Genomic DNA, 26,076 nt, shown 5'->3' on the forward strand with positions numbered 1-26,076 from the left:
CTGATGCTATTCGTGAACACATACCTAAGAGATGTAAATATATAACACTAAGTCTTGATTTATTTATTTATTTTATTTTTAAATGATCATTTTCTCCTGTGGGCAGAGGTTTATTATTTTGCCTGTCGCTACATTTCATTCGGTAATAAAAGCCTTTGTCATTTCATTTTTGCAAGTCATTTGTTTTCCTTTTAGTCCTCCTACATCAGGGGTGGCCAACCAGTCAGAGGTTAAGAGCCACATGTTTTCTATTTTACTACAAAGAGCCACATCAAACACACAGTCACTGATACCGCTTGTTTCAGTTTTTTGTTTTCTGGAGACAAGATTTCAACCACGTCACTGATGCGTTTGTGTGGCATTGGGATATATTCTTTAAATCCTCTGGAGCAGAGAGAGGAGCTGTGGATTATTGTTATTGATTAATGCATCAGTGTTTCTGAGGGTCAAAACACTAAGCTCACAATTTAAAATGAAAGCGTTTAGTTTATTTAATAAAAGAGCACATGTTCAATGTGAAAAGTGACAGTAGTTATAGATTATTTGCAATTTGGTGCTACATATATATTTAAAAAATAAAAATAGTTATATATATTTTTTAAACACCTTGAATTTCAGTGGGGGGCGCGGGGCTCCGTTGGCCCCTCCAAGACAATGGCAGGGGAAACACTGGATAGTGTTTAATCAACGATAGGTTTCCCCCCGCCTCAAAGGTGATTGGTTCACTGCATCGCAGGTATTATTGTGATTAGCTCTTGGGCCACATCAAAATTAGACGCGCTGTCATCCTCTCATACTGACACACTGATACCTGACACCACACATACACACGTAGGGAGAGCCGGGACGAAAGTAACACGGGACGAAAGTAACGGAGCGATTTTATCCGAGCCCAAACAACTTTGACCGGCCAAATGACGTCAGAATTATCAGCATTCAATACTTAACAGAACTACTAAATATCAGGTGTAACTGTCAGGAGTAGCTAGTGTTGTCACGATACCAACATTTTGGTTTCGATACCAAGTCAAGAATTGCGATTCCGATAATTTTTCGATACTTTTCTTAAAAAAAGGTAAACAGTCTTAAATGTAATTATTGTGCTTTATTTCACACCAGAACCATAACACAAACTTTTAAACAATGAGAACAATAAATAAAATAAATGACAAGAATTCGTATTAAATTAATACATTTCTTACAGACAGGCCTCGTGGTGTCCGTAGGCTTGCCCTCGCTGTCAGAGATATCGCTAAAATACTTCCAAATTTCGCTTCTGTCGTCTTTTTTGTCAACAAGCCGAGGCGCAGCGGCAGTTGCACTCCCACTTGCAGCCATGCTTCTCGTTGTCACATGCTCTGGCAGCTAGCGCGTGCACGAGAGAGGGGAGGCACTTGAGCATACTTGAGAGGAGCGGGACTGCAGGCACAGCTGCAGTGCAGGGAGTGGAAGCAGAGCGCTGAACACACACGGCTCTTATTAAACGGCGCTTTCTCACCGGAGTACTTTCCCCCGTCATTCTTAAAGTACCGATACTAATTAAACGGAGGAATAGTAACGTTTTTAACGGGAGGGTATCGCGGTACCTTTCAAGTATCGGTACACCGTCAACACTAGTCAGGAGTCAGTGTCTCTCCCCCAAACTCACACATATACAATTCGATATGAACTGAAGAGCCGCATGAAACTAGACAAAGAGCCGCATGCGGCTCGAGAGCCGCGGGTTGGCCACCCCTGTCCTACATAGTGGGAAATGATTCTTCCACGGCATCACACTCTACTGTCACAAATGTCACAAATGATATTCTAATAGCCTCAGACAAGGGACTTGTCTCTATTCTTGTTTTGCTCGATTTTAGTGCTGCATTTGATACTATCGACCATGATATCCTATTGCAAAGACTAGAGCACTTAGTTGGCATACAGGGAACTGCTTTAGGCTGGTTTAGGTCCTATCTATCTGAACGCTCTCAGTTTGTACGTGTTAACGATGAATCTTCCACGCAAACCAAAGTTAGCCATGGAGTGCCACAGGGCTCAGTGCTCGGACCTATTTTGTTCACATTATATATGCTTCCGTTAGGCAATATTATAAGGAATCATTCTGTAAACTTTCATTGTTATGCGGATGATACTCAACTATATTTATCAATCAAGCCTGATGAAATTAATCATCTAAATAAAATTCAAGACTGCCTTAAGGACTTAAAAACGTGGATGACCTTAAACTTTTTGATGTTAAACACGACCAAAACTGAAGTTATTGTACTTGGCCCGAAGAATCTACGAAACAAATTATCTAAAGACATACTAACTATGGATGGCATTAATTTGGCCTCCAGTGAGACTGTAAGGAATCTTGGTGTTATATTTGATCAGGATTTATCCTTTAACGCCCACATAAAATCAATTTTAAGGACCGCCTACTTCCATCTACGTAACATTTCAAAAATCAGGCATATCTTGCCTCAAAACGATGCAGAGAAACTAGTCCATGCATTTGTTACTTCTAGGCTGGATTATTGTAACTCTTTATTATCAGGGAGTACTAAGAAGTCAATCAAGTCGCTTCAGCTGATTCAAAATGCTGCGGCTCGTGTACTAACCAGAGTTAGGAAAAGGGACCACATTACTCCTGTTCTGGCTGCCTTACACTGGCTCCCTATAGAACACAGGATAGAATTTAAAATTCTTCTTCTCGCCTACAAAGCCCTTAATGGGCAGGCGCCATCTTACTTTAAATAACTCATTATACCCTACTGTCCTACTAGGGCATTGCGTTCCAAGAATGCAGGGTTGTTGGTTGTTCCTAGAATCTTTAAAAGTACAATGGGAGCCAGAGCCTTTTCTTATCAAGCTCCACATTTGTGGAATCAGCTTCCAGTTTGTGTTCGGGCGGCAGACACCCTATCCGTTTTTAAGAGTGCGCTTAAGACCTTCCTTTTTGATAAAGCTTATAGTTAGGGCTGATTAGATTCAGCCCCTAGTTTTGCTGATATAGGCTTAGTTTGTCGGGGGACATCTTACTTCTTCCTTCTCTCTGTCTATACCCGTGTACACTCATGTTCCGATTAACCCAGCTTCCCCAAATGTCTTTCTTTTTGGTGTCTATATACGCTGGGATCCGGAGTCATGGATGATCCTGCGGTCCTGTGTCCTGGATCGCGAGCGCTGGATCTTGAGTCGTGGCTGTGGTCCTGGATCAGAGGTCCTGGATGGATATCCTCGTGGATTCATCTTCCTATTATACACACATGCATTTCCAAACATTTGGACTACCTATGTTGCAAATGTATTATCTTTTCAATTTACACACGGCATCTATTGTCCGTCCTGGGAGAGGGATCCCTCCTCTGTTGCTCTCCCTGAGGTTTCTCCCATTTTTCCCTTTAAACTGGGTTTTCTTTGGAAGTTTTTCCTTGTACGATGTGAGGGTCTAAGGACAGAGGGTGTCGTATTGTCATACTGATATTCTGTACACACTGTGAAGACCACTGAGACAAATGTAACATTTGTGATATTGGGCTATATAAATAAACATTGATTGATTGATTGATTGATACTGTGCTCCGAAGCAATGATAGTATTTTAGAGATTAAAGCCATTGTTTCAGTCAACAGTTTTCTTACGATTTGTTATTTTCCACACACTGGGCAATAACATTAAGAATGCAGTTCTGAGTAAAGCCCAATATTGTGTTGCATTCCTAATGAATAATTATTTAGTAAACATTTATGCATTCTGAACCTGTATTTAAAATGTGTTAGCATTACTCTATTTGCTTCTCTGTGATCAATACTTTTAATACCAAAAGAACATTGAGGATAGCATCTTAATCTCTATGGAGATAATTTGATTGCTCCTCTAGCTTTACCATAGGGCCAAAACAGCCATTGTTATTGACTGATTTTATTACAAAGATACTTTGCAGTCATTACATGGGTTATCGGTTAAAAATCAGATAAGAAATTAAGCAAAAAAGGCTATTTTACATTGAGGAAGCTAGCCATGCATACACATTTGTTTTAAATGTTTCAGAGGGGTATCTTTGCATTACATTACATGTTACTTATTAGATGCTTTTATCCAAAGTGACTTACATACTCAATACTGTGAGCAGTCCCCACAGGAGCAATTTGGGGTGAAGTGTCTCAGGGACACAATGACATGCTGACTGCAGTGGGGTTTGAACCTGTGACCCTCTGATCCCAACACCTACACACAACCCACTGTGCCACACACCTTTTTATTGCTACATATTGAATATGAACACTGTGTGAGCAATGTAAAATATAAGATGGCTGTGTATAGCTGGTTAAATGGTTGCGGTTTAGGGGGGAGGGTTTATTAAATATATACACTATATACTGTTATTTTGTATATATGTATTGTTGTGTTTTTTTTATCTTAATGCAGTGGTTCTCAAACCTTTTCTGTCAGGCCCCCCCTTTGGAGAAAAAAAAAAGTCGGGCCCCCCAACACAAATAGTCAGGCTCAGTGGCGGCGCCAGAGATTTATTTTGGGGGTGCTGTGGGGTAGCTTGACGTTTCATAGAGGGCGCTCAAATATGTAGGGTTTCCCACTCATGTGCCGGGCTATACAGTGGAATGTTCTACTGCAGCCGTGTCAAATGGTTGCACTCAAAGGGTCGGTTGTAACTTTAAGACTATATAAAAATACATATATAAATATTTAATATATATAAAATAATGTATAATATTACATTATTGCCTCTGCAGAAGTTATTATGGGATAGGGTAATAACTTCATAATTAACTACACCTGAAAGCAGAAGTCTCGGGCAAATAATTGGAAGTCTCTTCAGAGCTGATGTCACAAAATGTCTTTTTAAAAAAAAAATCTAATTCTGGAAATGTAAAAAAAAATTACATTTTGAAGCAAAGTCAAATTCTGAACTAAATTCATATTTGAGATGCATTGTGGGATATGTAGTTAATGGGCAACGTGCTTCTGTAAATCGGCATGTAAACGTATAATAGTCTTTAAGAGCTCTTGTGGGGCCGCATTAAATTAAGTCGCGGGCCGGATTTGGCCCCCGGGCCTTGAGTTTGACACCACTGTTCTACTGCAACACTCCCCACGCATACAATGAAGGCACGATAATCAGCTCACGGCATATAGGTGTAAGCAGGGGTAAAGTGCTATTTGTATAGGTGGTGTGTGGACCTCCCATAGGGGGGTCTGGGGGCATGCTCCCCCGGGAAGATTTTTAAATATTGAAGTTAAAAGCATCAATCTGGTGCACTTTGATAGCAAAATGAAGAGATCTATGGATACCTCTCTCAACACCCATATGAAACATAACTGTAAACAGATTTACCTTTTCTTTATGGATATTTTACAAATCACTCCCCTTTTAAACTTTATTCTTTTTTTAATGTCATATAGTATTTCATACCTGTTTTTCATTTATTCTCTTATTTTGTATAACTATAATGATCATATAAACGTGTGCCTCGGAAATAATTGTTTACATTAATGGTGACCAAACCGTTTGACCGACTGAGATAACTTAGACAAAAGTTAACTATCTAAACACTGAGAGAGTCCTTTAGCTCACTGAGTCTCTCAGTCTGACAGGAGAGGATTCTCCTCCAAATTGTTGTTGAAAAAACTCCTTATATCCGTTAGCGTAGCTCGCTAGCACCAGAAGCTAACAAGAACAATCTCCGGTACCGGTCTCGCTCGCGCACGCACACAAAATGGCTCGTTCCACACACACACACACAGAGCCGAGCTTTAATGAAACAGAGAGATCCAGACGTAATAGTACTGTATCATATTATTTTCAATCAATACTTTTTCAAAATATATATATTTTTTTAATATATATATTTTTTAATAACCATTTTTCCCCCTGGTCTCTTGCGCCCCCTGTCATGCCTCTGCGCCCCCCTGGGGGGGAGCGCCCCCCACTTTGAGAACCACTGTCTTAATGTGTGCACATACATGTGTCTGTTGACTGTGTCTGTATAGGATATAAATATTTTATACATATTTTTATACATATTTGTATTTTTATATTCGGGATTGTGGGAAACGGTATTTTGATCTCTGTCTGTACACACAAACTGAAAGATTAACAATAACTTTGACTTGACTGACGAAAGAAACAGACTGAATTAGTCTGAAAGGTCTACTCTAGAGGTGCCCAGTACGTCGATCGCGGTCGACCGCGGGGGCAATGCTGGTAGATCGCGAGTCATTCATAAAAAAAAATCCAGCTCCGTTAAAATAGACAAAACAGGTTTTGATCCCTCCTCCCTTGGCCTCCCTGCCACTTAATTCAGGAGTTTACTTGATTGACAGAAAAAGCGACCTATCGCTTTCCAGTCTGTTAACCCAGAATGCAAAGTGATACAAAATCTGTCAAGTGCCGGGAAAACTCAAATTAAGTTAAAGAGACAAACAACAAAAAGAGTGCGGGACCGAGCAAGAAGCTAAAGACATACCACTTCCACATAGAATGGGAGGAAGAATATTTGTTTGTGATGTCACATTCAAAGGTTATTTGCCTTATTTGTAAAGCAAGCGTCGCTCTGCCAAAGAAAGGTAACGTGGAGAGGCATTACCGGAGTGTTCCCAAGGCATATGACAGCGCAACAAGTCCTCCAACTCATACGACCAAATATGCCGATTGTTCAGGCCCAATTATTACGACTAAATAATATGTCGTTTGTTCAAGCGCTTAATACATCCTGCTCCCGTTGAATGCAAACGTTACAGATGGTCGTTTATTCACAAATAACCCTCTCTGTAAAATCCTAAATTGTAGGATAGTTTGGCCATTAAAACGCTTTTTGATTAGATTTCTAGCGAGAAGTGTATATTGTACTTTTAGAATCCACGTTATATATGTAGGATATATAGTTTGATAGATATTACGAAGATGATTTGAGGTATGCGGCAGCCTCCATGTACAGTTACGGGTTGAAAACAGTATTTCCGGTCTCAACGTTTTCATAATAAATCAATGATCAAATGAACATTTAATATTCTAAATATAAATATAAATATACTAAAGGTACAGCCGAATCATCACAGCGCACAAAAGCTATTACCACCGCAGATGGACCAAAAAAGGGAGCGTTTCAAAAAAAAAGGGACGGGTCCGCTCAGTGAAACAATAACAACAAAACATGGAGGAACAGAAGTCTGCGTTTAAATTGTGTGTGTGTGTGTGTGTGTGTGTGTGTGTGTGTGTGTGTCGAGGTGTGTGTGGTTAAAACACATCAGCCTGCGGTCGCTCTTAGCCTTTCTAATGATTCTGAAGGTAAACACAGTGAATGCGGTGCGTGAAGGGCACTCCTCGCGCTCCTCTTCTGAGTTAACCCTAACGGCCCCTACACACGGCGGCGTGCGTTGCCGCTTCAACGCTTCTACCCATTCACTTTGAATGGGGTGACGTCACGATTCGCCGAACTGCATTCTGGTAGTAAAGCGTAGCTTCTCTCGAGGTGCTCGCTGCAAAAGTAGAGCAATGTTCTACTTTTGCCGCCTCGACGGAGGCGTCAGCCAATCAAATCCCTCGTATGTAAATCTGACAGTACAAGCAGTAGCCAATCAAACCGGGTGTATGTTGGGAGAGCCAGACCGCAGTTATTTCCCATATGTCAACAAAAGGAGGAGAAAATGATCGTGGCGGTAGGGAACATACAGGGATACAAACCAGAGGAGCCAGGCATGGGGGGAGGTGGCAAAGACAGTGGGGGAAACTGGTAGGTTTTCGCTTGTTTGGGGAGTTTATATCCAGTGTACTTCGTTTGAATGGACAGCTAGCAAGCAGAGACAGTATATTTAGCCAGCATGGATGTAGCATGAATGCTTTGCTTTGTATGTCCGGGGCGGGACATTCATGTGGTTGGTTGTTGGTCGGGCTGCTCGCGTTGATTCCCCAAGCTCAAGACACGCCCACCGCCAAGCGGCAACGCACGCCGCCGTGTGTAGGGGCCGTAAGAAGCAGGTGTTCCTTCTATAAAACATCAGTGGGCAGCAGATACTGTTCGTGTCACAGACATGAATACATAGATCAAGGCAGACTGGTGCACACACTCTCCTGTTTTGCCAATCCAGTGGTTAAACAAATATAGCTCTAAATCCCTGGTCGAAATGTCCTTAAAATGAAGTCCGAGTTCGACATTTTAATTCATTCATTAATGCATTACCTTTCCAACTCCTCATGCAGTTGACTGTTACAGGTCTATACAGGTTCATGGCACAATGCATAAGCTTCAAATTGAGAGACTGAAACTGTATTTTCCTTTACCGTTCTGTTTTGATTTCACAATAAAGTTAAGTCATATTATGTTTGATATTATTATGTTTTATTAACTATACCACCGTGCCGCCTAGTGGTTAAAGCACGTTATTGAATTTTGTTGTTGAATACGTTTTATTGGTCGTGAGGGGAATATATCCGGTTTTATTATGAAACCTTCGAGACCGGAAAAACTGTTTTCACCCACGCTAACTGTACATGGAAGCTGCATACACGTTATCCTGGCGAGACCTCAAATCATCTTCGTATATCTATCAAACTATAGATCCTACACATCCACTGGACGTGGCTTCTAAAAGTACAATATACACTTCTCGCTAGAAATCTAATGAAAAAGCATTTTAATGGCTAAACTATTCCACAATTTAGGATTTTCCAGAGAGGGTTATTTGTGAATAATATAATATAATATTTGTTGTTTCTTACACGACCACTAGAGGTGCTACACTTTAAAACGTGGCTATGGGTCGTAATCTAAGGTGCTTAAACTATTTGGTCGTTTTTTGTAGGAGGACAGGCTGGACAGCGACTTCCCTCCGAGTAGCGAGTTGAGAAAGGTCATGTATTATTGCTACACAAACATTATCTCGCAGTCTTAGTGTCGCCAACTCGTTTCTAACATGCAAAAAGACAAAGAAATGCGTCTATGATGTATTTTCGACCTTTCCAATCCAGACGAGATCTCTCTCTCCCCCGTCTGTGTGCGAGGGGGCGGGGCAGTTTACACACACTCGGCTGCTACATGCAGCAACACACGGAGGAGATGGCGGAGAGAAGCGCTCCAAGGTGTGGTTAAATGTTACCCGTCTCGATGTGGACAATGCTCGTTGCCAATAGTGCAATAAGAGTTTAGCATGTAAGGGCGGTAACCAGTGTTGTGCTAGTTACTGAAAACCAGTAACTAGTTACCATTACTAGTTACTTCATTTCAAAAGTAACTCAGTTACTTTACTGATTACTTACACCAAAAAGTGTTACTGTGAAAAGTAACGTTTTAGTTACTTAAAAAAAGGGCTCCCATTATATTAATGCCTTCATTTCAGTACTGTTATTGCATTGGAGAATAATACAATCTGTTGATCAACTTGACATGCATTATATGCAATCTGGATAGCATCGATATTAGCTGGCTTTACATTTTTGTATATTCTTTCTCCAGGTAGTTGGAAAAAGTTTTCCGTTTCGTGTGCCGCCCGGACATGCTATCATGCTAACTAGCTCCCTGAAAGCGGGTGACTCCACTGTAGCAATAGCCTGCATGTGTTCTACAACATACCGTGCAATGGCTTTATCGACTTTTCCCTGGCTAGCAGTCCCTTGGTTAAAATCCAGCCGCGGTTGCTTAGGTGCAGGTGGAGGTGGAGTGGCGTCGGCTGAGTCTCTGTGGTCTTAGCTACTAGCTTCGTCCCAGTATGTTGTTTTTGCAGATGTTTTAAGAGATTTGAATGACTGGTTTGGGCAGTAGATAGGCTCTTTGACCCGCCAGGACACAACTTACATTTAACTAAAACGTTCTTTTCTTTGTGCTCGACAAAAGTGAAAGAGTGAGAATATCTCCAGGTGGAGAAACTAGACTTGAGCTCCGCCGCCGCCATGATAGTCTTGTTAGTAAACAACCCAAACACGCCCACAGCCCGTCTCCGCATGTGACACAGGACGTATTTAAGTACATTTACTCAAGTACTGTTCTCATCTCTGTTCACCTGGCTGTTGACTATATAAAAAAACTAATGCAGTAACGGAGTAACGCACCATGTAGTAACGGTAACTGAGTTACTGAATTTAAAAAGTAATGCGTTAGAGTACTAGTTACTGCCAAAAATAACGGCGTTACAGTAACGCGTTACTTTGTAACGCGTTAGTCCCAACACTGGCGGTAACACAAGCAATTTGTCTAAACATTTAGCAAAAGTGCTCCTCATTCAGACGGAGAAATGCACCGGGTTCGACTGTCTTTCTAGTAGCTCTGTAGCCCCGTCCACGAGTAACGTTTCCACGTCAGGTGTTATGTATGCTAGCAGCAACACACGGAGTTAACTCAATTATACAAACATGGGTTAATGATTAGAGGAAACTGAGTTACTCTTTATTTTGTTAAAGTTTCAGCTATTCTGTTTACAGTTCTGTCATCAGATTATTTAATACGATTTGTTAAAACACTGTTGTTTCTTTTGATGTGAAATATTATTTATTTAATTTAAATAAAAAGCAATGTTAATTTTGTTCACAATTTGTTAAGTTAATTTAATAATATATGTATTTTTGAATCAAGTATTCATCTTTGTCTTCATTGCTAGTTTCCACATGCCTAAAACAACCTCAAGCTAAATCTAAAAGTTGATGGCTAAATAAGAGCGTTTGAGAAATTGTGCAAGGCATACAGTAATAGTCAGAATAGTCGATTAGTCGTTTCATTAATCGATAGATTAATCGCTTACCAAATGAGTCGTTTGTTGCAGCCCTATTGTAGTTATCCCATGTATAAATAAAACGTGTTATTCAGCAACCCTTGCAATTCGGGATTTTATTTTTGGTTGGTAGACCCCGGAGAGCTGGTCATTTCAAAAGTAGCTCACCAGCCAAAAAAGTGTGGGCACCCCTGTTCTACTCAATTGAAATGAACTAGAGATGCCCATTATCACTTACAAGTATGTATTTGATGTAGAAGCTTAAATTAGCAGAACAGAAAAACACCATGCCTCTTTTCTCAAGACAACTTGAAGAAGATATTTCTAGACGCTGGTTTGATTCTGTCCTCTACCGTTTTAAATCCCCATATATCTTAATAACGTCCTCGCTCTCTTCCAAATCCCCTTATTCAATTATGGCAGCCTCTAATACATGTGTCAACATGTTTCATTAGTCTGTCCTCCTCTTCCACCAAAGAGATTAGCTCTCCCTTCTTTCTTTTTATTTACTAAATGCAGAAATATAATCTTCCCCAGGACAGAGGGAGATAACTGTGAAAGAGAAAGTGATTATTTTTGTTCATTACATTTCATTCTAGTCGGCCAGCCAGAGATTATTTCTTTCCTGAAGACACTATTAAATATGCTGCCTAACATTTACTTATTCAGCTTTCAATTTTGCTGCAGTCTACATTTAAATGCTTTGAGAATATTAGAGGGAGTGTGGTACTAGAGTGTGTGTTTTGTGTAAGTCTTGGCTATCTAACCCTGTTGCGTGAAATGCTTTTATCACTGAGCGAGTATTCATGAGCTTTATGCAAATCGGACAATGCTAAGACTGTAGAAAGAGACGTGGAGAAAGACTGCTTCATCTCAATAAGTGAGTGTGAGCGTATGTGTGTCATAGAATGGGATCATTATTTCTATGAGAGTGCGTTCCCTTTGATGTTCCTTTTGGTAATTGTTGGGCGTTTCCAGTCCCTCAAAGGGTTTATAGCAGCTTCTGTGTTGCTGAAGTCGGGGGGTGTATAGGCCGTGTGTAGGCAGGGACAAGATTAGAGTGCAGGCATGCTCTGCAGATGTATCCCAGTTACGGCGACTGTGCAGGACGGAGCACTGGAGAGCAAGGTATCACTGGTCATTATCGTTCTGCTCCTGTTACACTCATCTCCTGATAGACCTCGTATCTCCATCCGCCCTGTTTCCCCGTCCCCTGCTCTATTCCACATATCCCTGTCTTCATCACTTTCTCCCTACCACTTGAATTTGTCTCGCTGGAAAGACAACATGAACAGAGGCAGAAACAAAGAGAGATAGAGGAGAAAGAAAACAATTAAATGGGAACAGACATACATGGAAAGAAGTGTGCCGGCAAAGAGGAAGAAAGGTGTGAGATGGATTGTGTTGTAATCACTGGTCCTTTGGCTATGCCTGTGAAAGCAACATGCCTTTGGTCAGCCAATACCCAGTAAAACATATATTACAGTCTGAAGGGTTAGGCTAGCGTTCTTTTTCAGAAACAAGTCCTGTTTCTCTATGTTTTCTTCTATGTATGCACCTGCCTATTACCTGAGCAAATTGGATGCTGCGTGTCACAGTGCTCTGAGATTTGTCACAAATTGTAAAGCGCTTACACATCACTGTACACTGTATACCAAGGCAGGTTTACCATCACTCTCTGTATGGAGGCTCAGTCACTGGTACACTTTTATTTATAAAGCTACGTTGGGCAAACTCCCGTATTACATCTGTTCTCTGGTAAAGCAGAAAGTTGCAGGCAGCTATTGTCTGAGATCGCAGGATGTGGTCTTGTTAGATGTGCCAAGAGGGAGGACTGTCTTAGGTAAGACGGCTTTTATGTGCGCAGCTCCACTTGCTTGGGACAGCCTACAGTCCAAATTGAAATTGAGCAATTTTATTTCTCTAAATGTTTTTAATGCACGTCTGCACGAGATGCTTTCTGACACTATGGGTGTTTGTAAGTGTTGGTGAATATGTAAATATGATGTCCTCTATTGTTTGTTTTTATGTTTCATGTGGAACTAAATTGATACAGGTCTCCCTTGTAAAAGAGATCCATAGCCGCGTTCACACTGCGGTACTTTTCCCACAAAGGTTCATGCGAACTTAGTTCATGCGAACTCTTTAGTTCGCATGAACTAAGTACAGATCGCGTTCACACCAGAAAAAGTCCCTGGGGGTGGATTAGGAAAATGAAGCCGCTGACGTCACTTCTTTTTCTTCTGCTTTGGGTTTACTGGCAGGCCGCAAACCACTTCACGGCGTATACTGCCACCCGGAGTCCCCGGCCGGAAGTCCCCGGAGTTGGGGACTGGCTTCAGTAGAAGCTGCTGGGAGTCCCAGCAGCTTCTACTGAAGCCTTCTGAGTACCTCCTCATCTCCACTGCTCCCACGTTTTATTTTGTGTTGCCATAAGTTAGTCTCTCTGCGTTTCTGCGCTGGGCTAATGCTAATAATGCTAATGCGAGGATAATAAAATGGCGGCTTTGCAAAACTTTTTGGGAGTTTTACGGGGCGTGGTTTGCAATCCGCCCAGCCAATCAGAAATATAGCTCTTTTCTCAAAAAAGAGCCGCTCGAAAGTCCCTGCTCTCTAGCAGGGACTTTCGAGGGGGTAAAAAGGTTCGCATGAACTACTTTTAGTACCGGCTCTTTTTGGTGTGAACGCGATCATGAACTAAGTTCGCATGAACCTTTGTGGGAAAAGTACCGCAGTGTGAACGCGGCTCTTGATGTCAAGGGACCTATCTGTCTAAATAAAGGTTTGAAATGAAATGAAGTCTAAATGCTGCCCATGCTATTTCTCTTCCTCGCCCCTCTTTCCCAGGGCCCACACTTTCTCATCTCGCCTGTAAACAAAGTTTCCACTTCGTCTTAGTCAGGAGTCCTACCCTTTGTTGTAATGTTTCCTATCATTCCATGTGTTAAACTTCTCTGAACCGCCTAACTCACCTCAATCCTCCCTCCATCTCTTACTCTATCTCAGGCGCTGCTCCAGCCATCCTACTTTATATTTCCTCACTTTCCCTCTTGCCCCTGGTGACCTTAATTACAACATGTAAAAACTTGATCTGGATCCAATTTCCAGCCTCTGACCACACGGCCCTAAGATTAATGCCCCATGGACCAAATTCAATTAGGCTCCCCTCTGAATAAGGACTACACATGTTAGAAAAGGAGATTAAACAACAGGGTCACACTATTGAATATTGGTATAAAAAACATCGGGGGTGAAGGTTCAGGTAATTATAAAAAAGGAGAGAGGGCAACAGCTACATATGAAGGATGACTACATTAACTCCACTGCACTGAGCCTATGGGCCCATGCTGAGTTAAAGACCTAAATGGCCTCTATCATTCCATCAATGGGTCAATAGTCAATGAAATACTGTCAGTTGCCCTGGAAACCGTCCGACGCTATGCAACCGTATAAGGTTTATTTTCATAATTTGGGAATGTAAGCATTTGTGCCAAAAAAAATCATTTCAAGCTACATGACATAATCATGAAAATGATTGTTTGATTCTTTAGATACAGGATTATGCAGCTCAAGCTAATGCTTGTGTAAAGCTACACTAGATGTCCTGTGTAACAGGTCTACTGGCATACATTAAGCTTTATAAAATGTGTTTTATGTTTGGCAACATTTGGATTTAAATTGACCTTTAAAGTTTTAATATATCATACATTATAAAAAAGTCCTAACTTTTGTGTAACAGAACTGTAACTCTTCTGTTGTAATACATGCATCAATCCACTCTACATAGGGTCGCTCTGTTTAATAACATATTTGACCAATTTAAGTGAAGCTAATCTGCATTAACATTACTTTATGTCACATAACAATCCAGCTGTATATGTGTTTTGAACTTAAAACCTGACGACAGAGTGATTAATGAAGTTTCACTACAGGATTGAGTTTTGACATTCGATCACAGGTGGCTTTAAATTCACCAATAGTCAGGGAATTTGATGTGTGTGTGCGTACGTACGTACGTACGTACGTGTGAACAGCAGTGCGTGTCCATCACCTTGTAAAGTGGGAGTTTGCTGTGTGTATGATGTGCCCTGTCAGTTTCTCTAAGTGAAGCTGCCAATAACGAGGCGTGACTAGCCTAAGAAACACAATTCAGGCTTCCGATCAATCTCACAGGGGGGGACCGGGGGGGCCCGGGACTGTCACGCACCTCAAACTCTGTCATTCGCTTCACCTCAAGGAACCCACTGAAGGTCACAGAGTGGCCTCAGTCCAGCCCCGTCAATCAGCATTAGACTCATGATTGTGATTATGCCATTAACAGGGATTGACTCATACATCATTGACTTCACATATGGATTTTGATATTATTTAGTGGGCAGTTTTAGGCTAGATACTCTGATTTCTAATTCATTATTATTATTATTATTATTATTATTATTATTATTATTATTATCATCATCATCATCATAAAGGAACTTAATATATATGGCTTAAAGGGCATTCAAAGTCCATATGTTATGTATGCAAATATATAAATGCAACCACATTTATATATATTAATATACACACAGTATGCCCGTATATTTTGGGCTAGGAATTATATTTGTTTCTGGAGGGGGAGTATCGGATGGTTTTGGTAATGAAGCAATTATAAGTTGTAGCTATAGTAGCCTGATTGTCAGATATCTAACCGGAGGCTTTTCTTCTATATATGGCTGTGGGGACTGCGTGCAGCATATTCAGGCTGCTGTAGATCTCCACCATTTTAGCCCTCTGCTGTGTCAGGAGAAATTCCTGCCTGTGTGAGGACTTCTGTCATCCTGGCCTAATGTCTCTGCAGCAGCCTCCCAGGCTTCAAGCCAGACAACCCACCATGCCCTGTCTGCTGAACAGGGTGGAAGAGGTCACTGAAACATTCTAAATGATCCTCCCTCGGGATGTACAATGAGGCTGACATTTTAAACTGGATGAAAGTGTGTGGTGTGAATACTTTTTGCAGCATCTTAATATTAATTGTTAACCTTGATACTAATCATATTTCTAGTTTACCAAAATATTCATTCAGGCTTTATTAAGAGGTTTTAGTTCAAGATTATAGTTTGAAGTTCTGAGATATGCTATGCAAATGCAAACAATACTTTAGCAGTCATACCTTGTTTTGCCTGAAAACGGCTCTCCTTAGTGCAGCGTTTCCCAAAGTGGGGGGGCGCGCAGGCATGACAGGGGGGGGCGCGAAAGACCAGGAGGAAAAATGGTTATTAAAAAAAGAAAAAAAGATATGATACAGTCCAGTACTATTACGTCTGGGTCTCTGTGTTTCATTCAAGCTCGGCTCTGTGTGTGTGGAACGAGCCATTTTGTGTGTGCGAGCGAGCGAGAGAGAGAGAGAGCGCACCGGTACCGGAGATCGTTGTTGTTAGCTTCTGGTGCTAGCGAGCTACGCTAACGGATATAAGGAGTTTTTTCAACAACAAAGTGGAGGAGAGTCCTCTCCTGTCAGACTGAGAGACTCAGTGAGCTAAAGGACTCTCAGTGTTATCTCAGTGGGTCTCAAACGTTTTGGTCACCATTAATGTAAACAATTATTTCCGAGGCACACGTTTATATGATCCTAATAGTTATACAAAAATAAGAGAATAAATGAAAAACAGGTATGAAATACATTAAAAAAAGAATACAGTTTAAAAGGGTGATTTGTAAAATATCCATGAAGAAAAAGTAAATCTGTTTACAGTTCTGTTTCATATGGGTGTTGAGAGAGGTATCCATAGATCTCTTCATGTTGCTCTCAAAGTGCACCAGATTGATGCTTTTAACTTCAATATTTCAAAAATAAATCTTCCCGGGGGAGCTTGTGAGGTCTACACACCATCTATACAAATAGCACTTTATCCCTGCTTACACCTGTATGCCGTGAGCTGATTATCGAGCCTTCATTGTAACAGTCGCAGGTACACTGTGTATATGCGTGGGGAGTGTTGCAGTAGAAAATTCCACTGTAGCGACCGGTACCTTAATGGGAAACCCTAAATGTTTGAGCACCCTCTATGAAACGTCAAGCTACCCCACAGCACCCCCAAAAGAAGTCTCTGGCGCCGCCACTGAGCCTGACTTGTGTTGGGGGGGGCCCGATTTTTTTCCAAAAGGGTGGCCCTGAAGTGCAAGTCAAAATAACATTTAAAAAAACACTACAGCATTTCAAAAAACACTACAGCATGTCATATTGTTTGCTAAATCTCTCTAAAAAGGTCAAATGTCACTTGTTTTGCATCAATCTTGATACAGGGTACTTAATATATGTTATAGTTTGGATTCCTAAAGCATTTAGTCTACTATCCCATCATTCAAGGGTAGTTTTCACTATAAGTAATGTCGTTTTTTGGACGGACACAATATTTTAAAATGTTTTACTATGTTCAATCTGAATTTACTTTAAAATAAAAAAAATCTATATTGAATCTGACTCTTCTACATCCAACTCACAGGTTTATCCTTGCTTTGAGAAAAAAGATGATCAATTTACCCCTTTTAGAAGTGTAGTTGTGGTCATTTGTTCTGGAAATGTCATTTTCGAGCCTGAGACCTGAAAAACAGGCTCGGGGCTTAACAGGTTTTAAGTACAATAAAATACTATTCTATGAAAATATATTGTTGATCAATTGTGGTAAGAGTTTCTTCATCATTGTCATTGTTATCACAAATAGAGGTATTTTGGGGGACTTTAAAGGATATTTAGCTAATATGTTGAACTTAAAATGAGTAATATCTCAATAATTTGGTGCTTCCCTACAATTGAGAAAAGCTGCTTAAAGTCCATTTAAAATATGAATCCTGTAAAGCCAAGCAGTGGAGTGGTAATAATTTGCCAAACTACTCAGACTGTTTCATATTCATCATATAATATGAGAACAACATTAAAATGCATTCATCAACGTTTTCATTAAAGGCAGGTCTGATATAGCAATAATATGAGACTTTGTACATTGCACTGAGCCCCACTGCACTTCTAGGTGTTTAAATAGTTTGCCCCAAACACAGTGGCATGTTGACTCTATAAACTGCCCTCAGTGAGCTCAGACAGAGATGGCTATCTTGACCTGAACCTAGTCTATTACATTTGAGGTTAGATACAGATCAGGCTGGATATTCCCTTCATTTTCCCCACAGTATCTCCCAGGAGATCTACATTAAGCCTGCACAGAGACAATCTCCCAGGGCTTGGTTAATTTAATTCCCACTATGTGTCTTGCTGGCCTCTCCAGAAAAGGTGGTGCTGTTGGTGGGAGACCTACTATACATAGAAACCAAATGGGCCATGTGCAAAGGCATCTGCAGTTACAAAGCCAAAGGGGTGGAAATGTTGGCAGTTTAGAGCCATTAACTGGCACATTTTTTTCTATTATTGGAAACGGCGGATTTAATTATTTAACGGCCTCTTAATTAGTTTGTTAAAGCTGAAACACCTTCAGGGCAGCTGTTTAGAGCAGCACAGGAACGCATTGAAGACTGCTGTGCCAAGGAAATAGGCAACAGCGTTGCATACAGGAGAGTATACAATGCACAATAAATTTGATAGTTTATACTAAGTATAAATTGAGTTTTATGGGACGGATACATCTACTGCACATGTACACTGGATCGTTACTGTTTACTGTTTGTACTGTAAATGAGTATCAAGGTGGCCATAATGACCAAAGCAATATTATATTTGCAACTTTAGTGAGTGTGTCTGCAGTAGTGAAAAGACGAAATGTACAGTATGCTGTAAAGTATATCCCTTTTATGAACAACAATTACCCTATCATTTGGTTAAAGTTGTTTAACGATGTCCTAATTTAGTAAATCATTCATATTTCAAATTGTTTGCTGTTCATCTCACTTTGTAGGTACTTTAACCAAAGCTTAAGATAGACTTAATGGGATCTCACTGCAGATGTTAGATGGAGCTTACTTCAGAGCATAATGTAGCATGCGATATTTGTTGATGGCTTTGCAGTCCATGCTTTTAATTTTCAAAGGTAAACATATACCTTATTCATGTCCATATTCCTTTGGGATTGCCCTGTTGGTTCTCTGAAAAGATAAGCTCTTTTGAAAGTGCTACTGTCTAATAACTTTTGAAACAATAAGACCAAATGACACCAAGGGGTTTCAAGTTTGTTTTAGATTGTTTCTGCTCAGGGAAGAACATTATTCCCTAAAATTGTGATTTACATTGACGACATTTGTGTTTTGTATAATAACTGTAATTGTACAACAATTGAAACACCATTCATAATCAGTGAAGGAGACATTTCAGGATAATGTGCAAAAATAATGTGTGACCTTTGCTTTGCTTACAATGGAAGATTTTCAACAACATTCAGTAAATGTCAAAGGTGCACTGCCTCCTAGATAGGACTTTATTTGATGTGTATGTATTTATCATTATTTGTATTTATTTAGACATTAAAATACACTTTTTCAATATTCTTTATCATCAATATTTGCATGTTTTGATTTTTCCACTGCCATGATAGAAGAAAAATAATATTTCAAGATTCATATTTAAGTAAAGATTAGTTGGAGAGAGGGAGAAAGAGAGAGAGAGGGAGAGAGAGAGAGAGACGTGGTTAGTGAATACAATGTATTTTCCATTTATCAGTTAAAATAAATGTATACTTTGTTCTTTAAGGTGATGTTTATTAAGTACTTTGGTTGGTGATCAATATTGATGTATTGTTGAGAGCTCACGTCCGTCAAAGCTCCTTTAAATGATAATCTATTTATTGTGAAAAGTAATGGTTTTGCGCGCTGGTGTGTGTGGTTGGCAGCAGTCTCAGACAGGCAGATAGAGATCAGCAGTGACTGAAGCCCGGGGTTTGTCCTTCCAACAGATCTGAAGGACAGCCCTGGGTTTGAGAAGACACTCGCATTGATTTGATTTGCCTGGTTATGTGATGGCCGAGGCATCACCTTCTGATCGTTAACATTGACCAAACCACCTTTTTATGTTACAGCCATGGCTGTTCTGACACGCACCAACACATACATGTAAACAGGTTTGTTTTTTTGGGGGGGGGGGGATTTGACGCCTTGGAAGCAGAGACGTGACTAAATCCTCCTGTGAAAATCATTGAATTCGCCAACATGTCACACGTTCTTGCCTTTCCCAAATAGGTTTATTGATTTTTCTCTTTTAAGATGTTTTAGACCTGTCCCTTGGGTACAAACACTGTATTAATTCTGGATACAGGGCGATCAATAAGAATGGCTTGCAGGGTACTGTTTGATAAAACCAGCATCATCAGCTACTTTACTTTGAACATGGCATCCTTACCCCAGGATATTTTTTAAAATCTTTTTTTAACTAGGCCTGGTTATCCCTGAAAGTGAATAAAAGCAACAACATTACTATCTGTTAAGTCGTTTTTTGTTATCTACCTCACAGAATTTTGCATTGGACCTCCCCTGAATGTCGGCAGCCTATTTGTACATTATTTTGTGTTACAACTTTTTCTTCAAAAGAAATGTGTAAGACAGAGAGCGAGATGGAAATGGAGTGAAGTCAGTGACATGCACATTAAAGCAGCTGAGCAGTGAGCATGATAGAATCTGTTTATCCTCTCCAAACTTTCTTCCCTCACTTTATCTACTGCAATCCCAATCCTCTATCTCCGTCTTTCAAAAAAAAAAAGTTATTGAATTTTCAGTTTTGACGACCTTTCCAGTTTACATCCTGCTGCTTGCGGGGGGGCAGGAAATGCACAGCGATGCCCTAGACTGGTGCATCGGAGACAAAACGTGTGATGTTAAGATCAGGGCGTGCCTCGGGGGAGAAGACGAGAAGATATAATGTCAGATTTCTCATTCTTCTGGTATGTTCTATTACACTGGTGTGTGCTTGTATTGCTACATGGGAGTGGATAGAGTAAACAGTGAGCCTTGTTAAGGGGGGGACTACGGACAGGGATCAGCAGGTCGTGGACGATACGATGGAAGAGTAAAGGCTGCATAAAGATGAAGGGATTATGGTCATGATTCATCTGCTGGTGGCAGTGAATGTATGCCGTGGAAAAAGCCATGTGTTGAGGAAAGGAGTAAAGGAGCATTGAACTGGTGAGGAAGGTACAGTGCTTTGAAAATAGATCTAAATGGACGGAGAATTCATAATATATATACTAGGATTACAGCATTGCAGTAGTATGCCTCCACCAACCAGTGGAATTGCAGTTTATATCCATGTCTGTACAAAATGTCATCACTTTATCCTTATAAATATGTAATAGAAAATGTCCTAATTGTCTACTGAAGAGTGGTAGTAATAACAAGTAGAACATACCGAGACATTTTGACTGTGTGACTGAAACTTGGGTGCGCGTCCCGATGCTAACATTCCCCCCGCTGAGTAAGTATTAATAGCATTAGTTGTATTGTTAAGGTACAACGAATAATATCCATACATTTTAGCTCACTTTTAGCTGACTATTTTAACTGTTTACATTTTTGGATTCTTGTACCACATCTGAACATCTTTAGATTATCACTGGATTTTGTTAACGACCGACAGGTGTGTTCAAATATCAAAGCGTTTCCACGGCAACGCCCTGCCAGTGAATGAGAGACAGTCTGTCAGAGAATGTATTGACAATATTGTGCTGCATTGTTGCTTCTAAGTAAAAAAACTTAACTCCAATCAGCTAAATATCCTACCAGAGTATTTAGGATACCAGATGAACACACCTGATGACTCTCGTGTTTGCTATATGTGGAAGTCCGTTTCCCTACATTATGATCACCAAATTATGTATGAAGAGTGAACATTGTGGCCAGGCGAGAAATAGTTGGAAATAAAACTCTTCAGATTTCCCAGCTCCTCTCCCCTCCAGCCGTGATGTCACTAAGTCTTACCGAGCTCTCCCATACACACCGTTATAAAATGTGGAATAGTGTGACATTTTCACAAAACGTAAGCTGCGACTTCGTCAGAACCATACAATTTATCAAAAAATCTCCAACTAGTCTAATAAAGTCCATAGTCTCGATAACAGTTTAAACTTGTAATTTTTGTTCTACGTTAAAGTATGCAGAATCTGTATGGGGTCAAAGTGGGGTGATTTTGAGCTATGTTCAAATGGATTTCCCATTCTTTCCTATGGGGCAATTTGCGTGAAAAACGGCTAGGCGAATCTCTTATAAAAGACATAGCAACCCGATCCCGGTCATTCCGCACGTTTTGATTTGTGGCAGAAGAAGGAGAAAAATATGATATAAGTATGTTGAATACTATACTGTGTGTGGCTTCGCCAGTCACACAGAATAAGCTTTATATTTTTGTTAAGAAAAAGCAAGTTTATATTCACACTGCAAATTATTTCACATAAAGATTTGTTGTCTAATGATTGAGTTGACTTTGATATTGCTCCTGCAGTCGTTTCATTTCTCCACATTTCTCTAATCTCAGTTTTCTGTGTAACCTGCAATGAGAGTTTAATTTGACAGAGTGCTGATATAGTAATCTAATGCTTCCCTTGATCCTCACTTTTGCGGAGCCAAAATCCAAGTATTACAAACTGATGCCACTTTAGAGGGGCAATTCTTCAGTAGGTACCTATGCTTTAACTAGCATCACTGGAGTAGCAACGTGAGTAACTGTCACAAATTGGCACTGAAGCATGAGTTTTTCAATATCATGCGACAGTGGGAAAATAACATAAGAGTAATCAGAAAAACAGTTAAGGGCCAAGGTTGTTGCTCACGTCTGCATGAATCACAGACTATGAGGATTAAGGAGAGAAAGCTACCTCCACACACCAGTAAAGGTCAAACATGCATTGTCCACTGCACATGTTCACTTCCTTTCTCTCTCGTGAACTTTGCTTTATCACTTTTTTTCCTATCCAAGGCCGTGCTTACAGGAATGCCAGAGGAAGAGAAAGGTTAGAGAACCAAGAGAACATAACTCCGAGGCATGGTAAAGAGACTACATGGTGTGTAGTTGGAAGAAGACACAAAATTACATCAAATGTTAAGATTAAAATGATGTATCATTTTAAAAATACCTCCTTTGAAAAAGATATGTCAAATGCCCTATGGCCAGAACATAACAATGAAGTGTGAGGGATAGAGGGGAGTGTGGTGTAAGATGTAAACAACATTGCATCAGAAATAACATCCAGAATACATAGCAACATCAGGACAATTGCAGACATGTCCTCATCAAATGTTAAACACATGTAATAGTGCTGTATCACAACTTGACCTCAACCCTTTAGAATCAGAATGCCAAACAATGAGAATGTTAGCAGAGTGGTGAAGAGAAACTCTGCACATTCGAAAACACTTTCACCTCGAAGTGTTAGTGAATGGGGGTGTGAACACATTTTGAAACGTTGACCAACAAACACATTTCCCATAGAATCAGCAGTTTGTTTAACTTTCTGTTTAAACCCAAGCACAAGGGATAGCAGAAAAGTGTTACCTTCAGCCCCGGGTCGGGTCATCGGGGACAAAGGTGGTCAGAGGTGAAGGTCCAGGACGTGAGCCATAGGACAGGACAAGGGGTGGGACACACATTGGTGGAGGTCACAGAAAAGCACAAAGACATGGGAGGGGGGGGGGGGGAGAATAAGGAGGCACGACGAAAAGAATGAAGAGATGTGGAAGGAGAGGGAGAAGGGGGCAGCAACAGGGGAGGATGTTGCAAAGAGTTAAAAAGACAAGGGAGGTTTTGGGAGGTAATGGAGGGACATGGTACCAAAAGGTAAAAAGCGGAGGAGGAAATTGTGTGGAAAAGCGGCAGTTTCGGAGGGGTTGGGTGGAAGAGGCTGAGTCAATTCCTCTAAAAAAAAAAACAGAACCAAAATAAAACGGAATGAACCCATACCTTGGTCGTTTAACGTCAGGTGCGCCAGACCTTGAAAGGGAAAAAAACAGAAAAAAAGAACAGAAAGAGGAAGAAAAGAAGGTCATAAAAGGCACGGGAAGAAAAAAAGCATTGTCACAACGTTGGACTGCAGTTTGTGACAGACATCCTGGGGCAGACTTGGATGTCAGAGTTCAAATCAAAGGTAAAAAACGAGAGAAAGAGATAGAGAGAGAGAGAGATAGAGAGAGCGAATAGAAACAGAAAACAAGCAAACACTTCTTGAGTGAGGTGTGGGGGGTTAGAAAAAAAAGCATTTTCATTTGGCGCAACCCCCGAAGGCTATTGCTCTCACAAATGCTTTTTTTTCCTCTGGAGTACTTATGGAACACACAGAACTGTTTGGCAGAATATAATTGAATTGGATTGATCCTCTACTACTGTACACAAATCATGACAAAAACATCAGAGCTCTTCAAAAGTCTCCCACAGAGCGGGTCGGAGATAAAGCTGACGAACGCTACGGGGTAAAGTGTTTTTGAGTTGCTCGGAAAAACCCAAAAAACAAGTAACCATTATACCAAGCCGAAGTATTTAGTTAGCTCACTGGAGGCCACTTTGCCCCAACTTGCCAACACTGCAGATCAATAGATTTAAAAGAAACATTTCCACAATGAGCTAACGCTTCGGCATCAGCCCACACTACCCATTTTACATTCTGACAATGCCTTTCTTTGGAAACATAATCTAATGCTGTGTTAAAGCCCTGATGTGTCTAACTTAGTCTCATCACCAAGATGCCTCGTGTTCCCCTCTGAAGAAACACCTGTTGGAAATGTAAACACCATAGCTGGCAGGGATCATATACTGTAAACATACGAGCGCATGTCTTGGGGATAGAATTATCGGGAGTTAACCTTTAAATGAAAAATACATAACATGGTCTATGGCCTTGAGCAAGATGTACTCCTAAATAAACGGAATGTCTAAAGTAAATTGGATTGAACCCCAGGCAGCACAGAATATCAACAGCATCGTGTCGGACTCAAAGTCCCAAAAGGTTCAATCATTTCAAACAGAGATGTCTCGTGGCACTACCAGCAAACAGGTTCATCATTTTAACCCTTTGTTATTAAGGAAGCGAGATGGTGCAGCCTTAGAGGGCTCTACTTTACCGTTAGGAACATTACAACATGCACAACATATTCTGCTATATCAGCTGTTGCTACATGAAAGACCCCTCTAACTTCAAAGACTGATTTTTTTTTTCCTTCCAGAAAGATGTATAATGTGTTACTGTATTAATCTTTATAAAATATGAAGTCCTTTTCGAAGTAATGTAGTCATTCTGCAACCAGTTCTCTGCAGCTGATTTGGAGGGACAGGTTTTGAAGCAACACTTTCACATTCAGAGGGGCTTCACACCTAAGGATACTTAAGCATTCAGTTGTAGTAAAAAAAGAAAGCGAGTGTTTAGTAACCCAAATGAACACACAACTACAGGTGCAGCTGCAGCGGAAATGACAAAGCGTGTCTATGCCAACAGCAGCAAGCAGATTAAATATAATGCAACAACTACAGAAGCTCAAATGACTCTTGACTACAAGCTGTTCCTTCTTTCCTAATAACATGTGTGATTCAGGGGCAGAGGAAATGTACAGGCAGGCAGAGTGTTTTATTTATCTGCCTGCAGTCCATTTCCTGCCGGCCCTTTGCAGGGAGTCCAATCATTCTCACTCTGCCTCCCTCTGTTTTTGTTCCCTTGCTCATAACCCATTAAGGAGATAAGGCGAAGGCTCCTGCAATGAAACAGAATGGTGCTGTCGCTGCATACAAAATCATTCAAATACACCAACCCGTGGCTTCATCCAGCTCAGGTGGGCAAAAGACAGAGGCACCATTTTATGGCCGAGGAGGACTAGGAAGACAAGGTAAGAAAATATGAAAAGACAGCATCTGCACAGCCAGTATAAGCAGATATCTACAGACGGGTCACAAAGGCAGAGAAAGCAAACTAAATTTATTCCAAGATAACGTATCAGGGAATACGTGATTTGAACTTCAATTTCCCAAATCAAGAAAACAGGAAGGCCACACACAAACACACACACACAGCCAGTCATACACATGTTGTTGTATTGGCAGAAGCACAGGATGCAAGATTCCTTCTGTCTTAAGTGTGATCAGGATGTGACAGCGTTCGTTAACAAGTGGTTTGAGAGAAAAAAGAGGAACTGAAACTCAAAATTGAAATGACCGATCACTGAAGACATAAGGAAAGGCTCCATCTCCCTTTAAGTATGCCTTGATATTGGATCACAAATACATTCACCACAGCCACAAGCAGCATCACATACTGGGAACGTGACACAATCCGTGCCCAAACTACAGTATGTCCCCACCTCTCCTTGTCATCTGATTACCTTTCATTCGGCGGTGAGTGAAGATGGGAGTGTCTAACGGAACCGCCGCCAATTGGTTGGTTATGATTAGGGATCGACCGATATGGCTGTTTCAAGGCCGAT

At 40.7% G+C, this 26,076-nt stretch overlaps 1 protein-coding gene across 1 annotated transcript in view; it reads right to left on the reverse strand.

The window, feature by feature from the left end:
• nrxn2b (neurexin 2b) overlaps window positions 1–26,076 on the reverse strand; it is a 769,387-nt gene that overhangs the window by 542,929 nt on the left and 200,382 nt on the right. The window contains 1 exon segment of the mRNA XM_071206612.1: window positions 23,573–23,602. Within this exon segment, the coding sequence (XP_071062713.1) occupies window positions 23,573–23,602 (30 nt within the window).

This window comes from Pseudochaenichthys georgianus, chromosome 18 (genome assembly GCF_902827115.2).
Source record: "Pseudochaenichthys georgianus chromosome 18, fPseGeo1.2, whole genome shotgun sequence".
Taxonomy (NCBI): Eukaryota; Metazoa; Chordata; class Actinopteri; order Perciformes; family Channichthyidae; genus Pseudochaenichthys; species Pseudochaenichthys georgianus.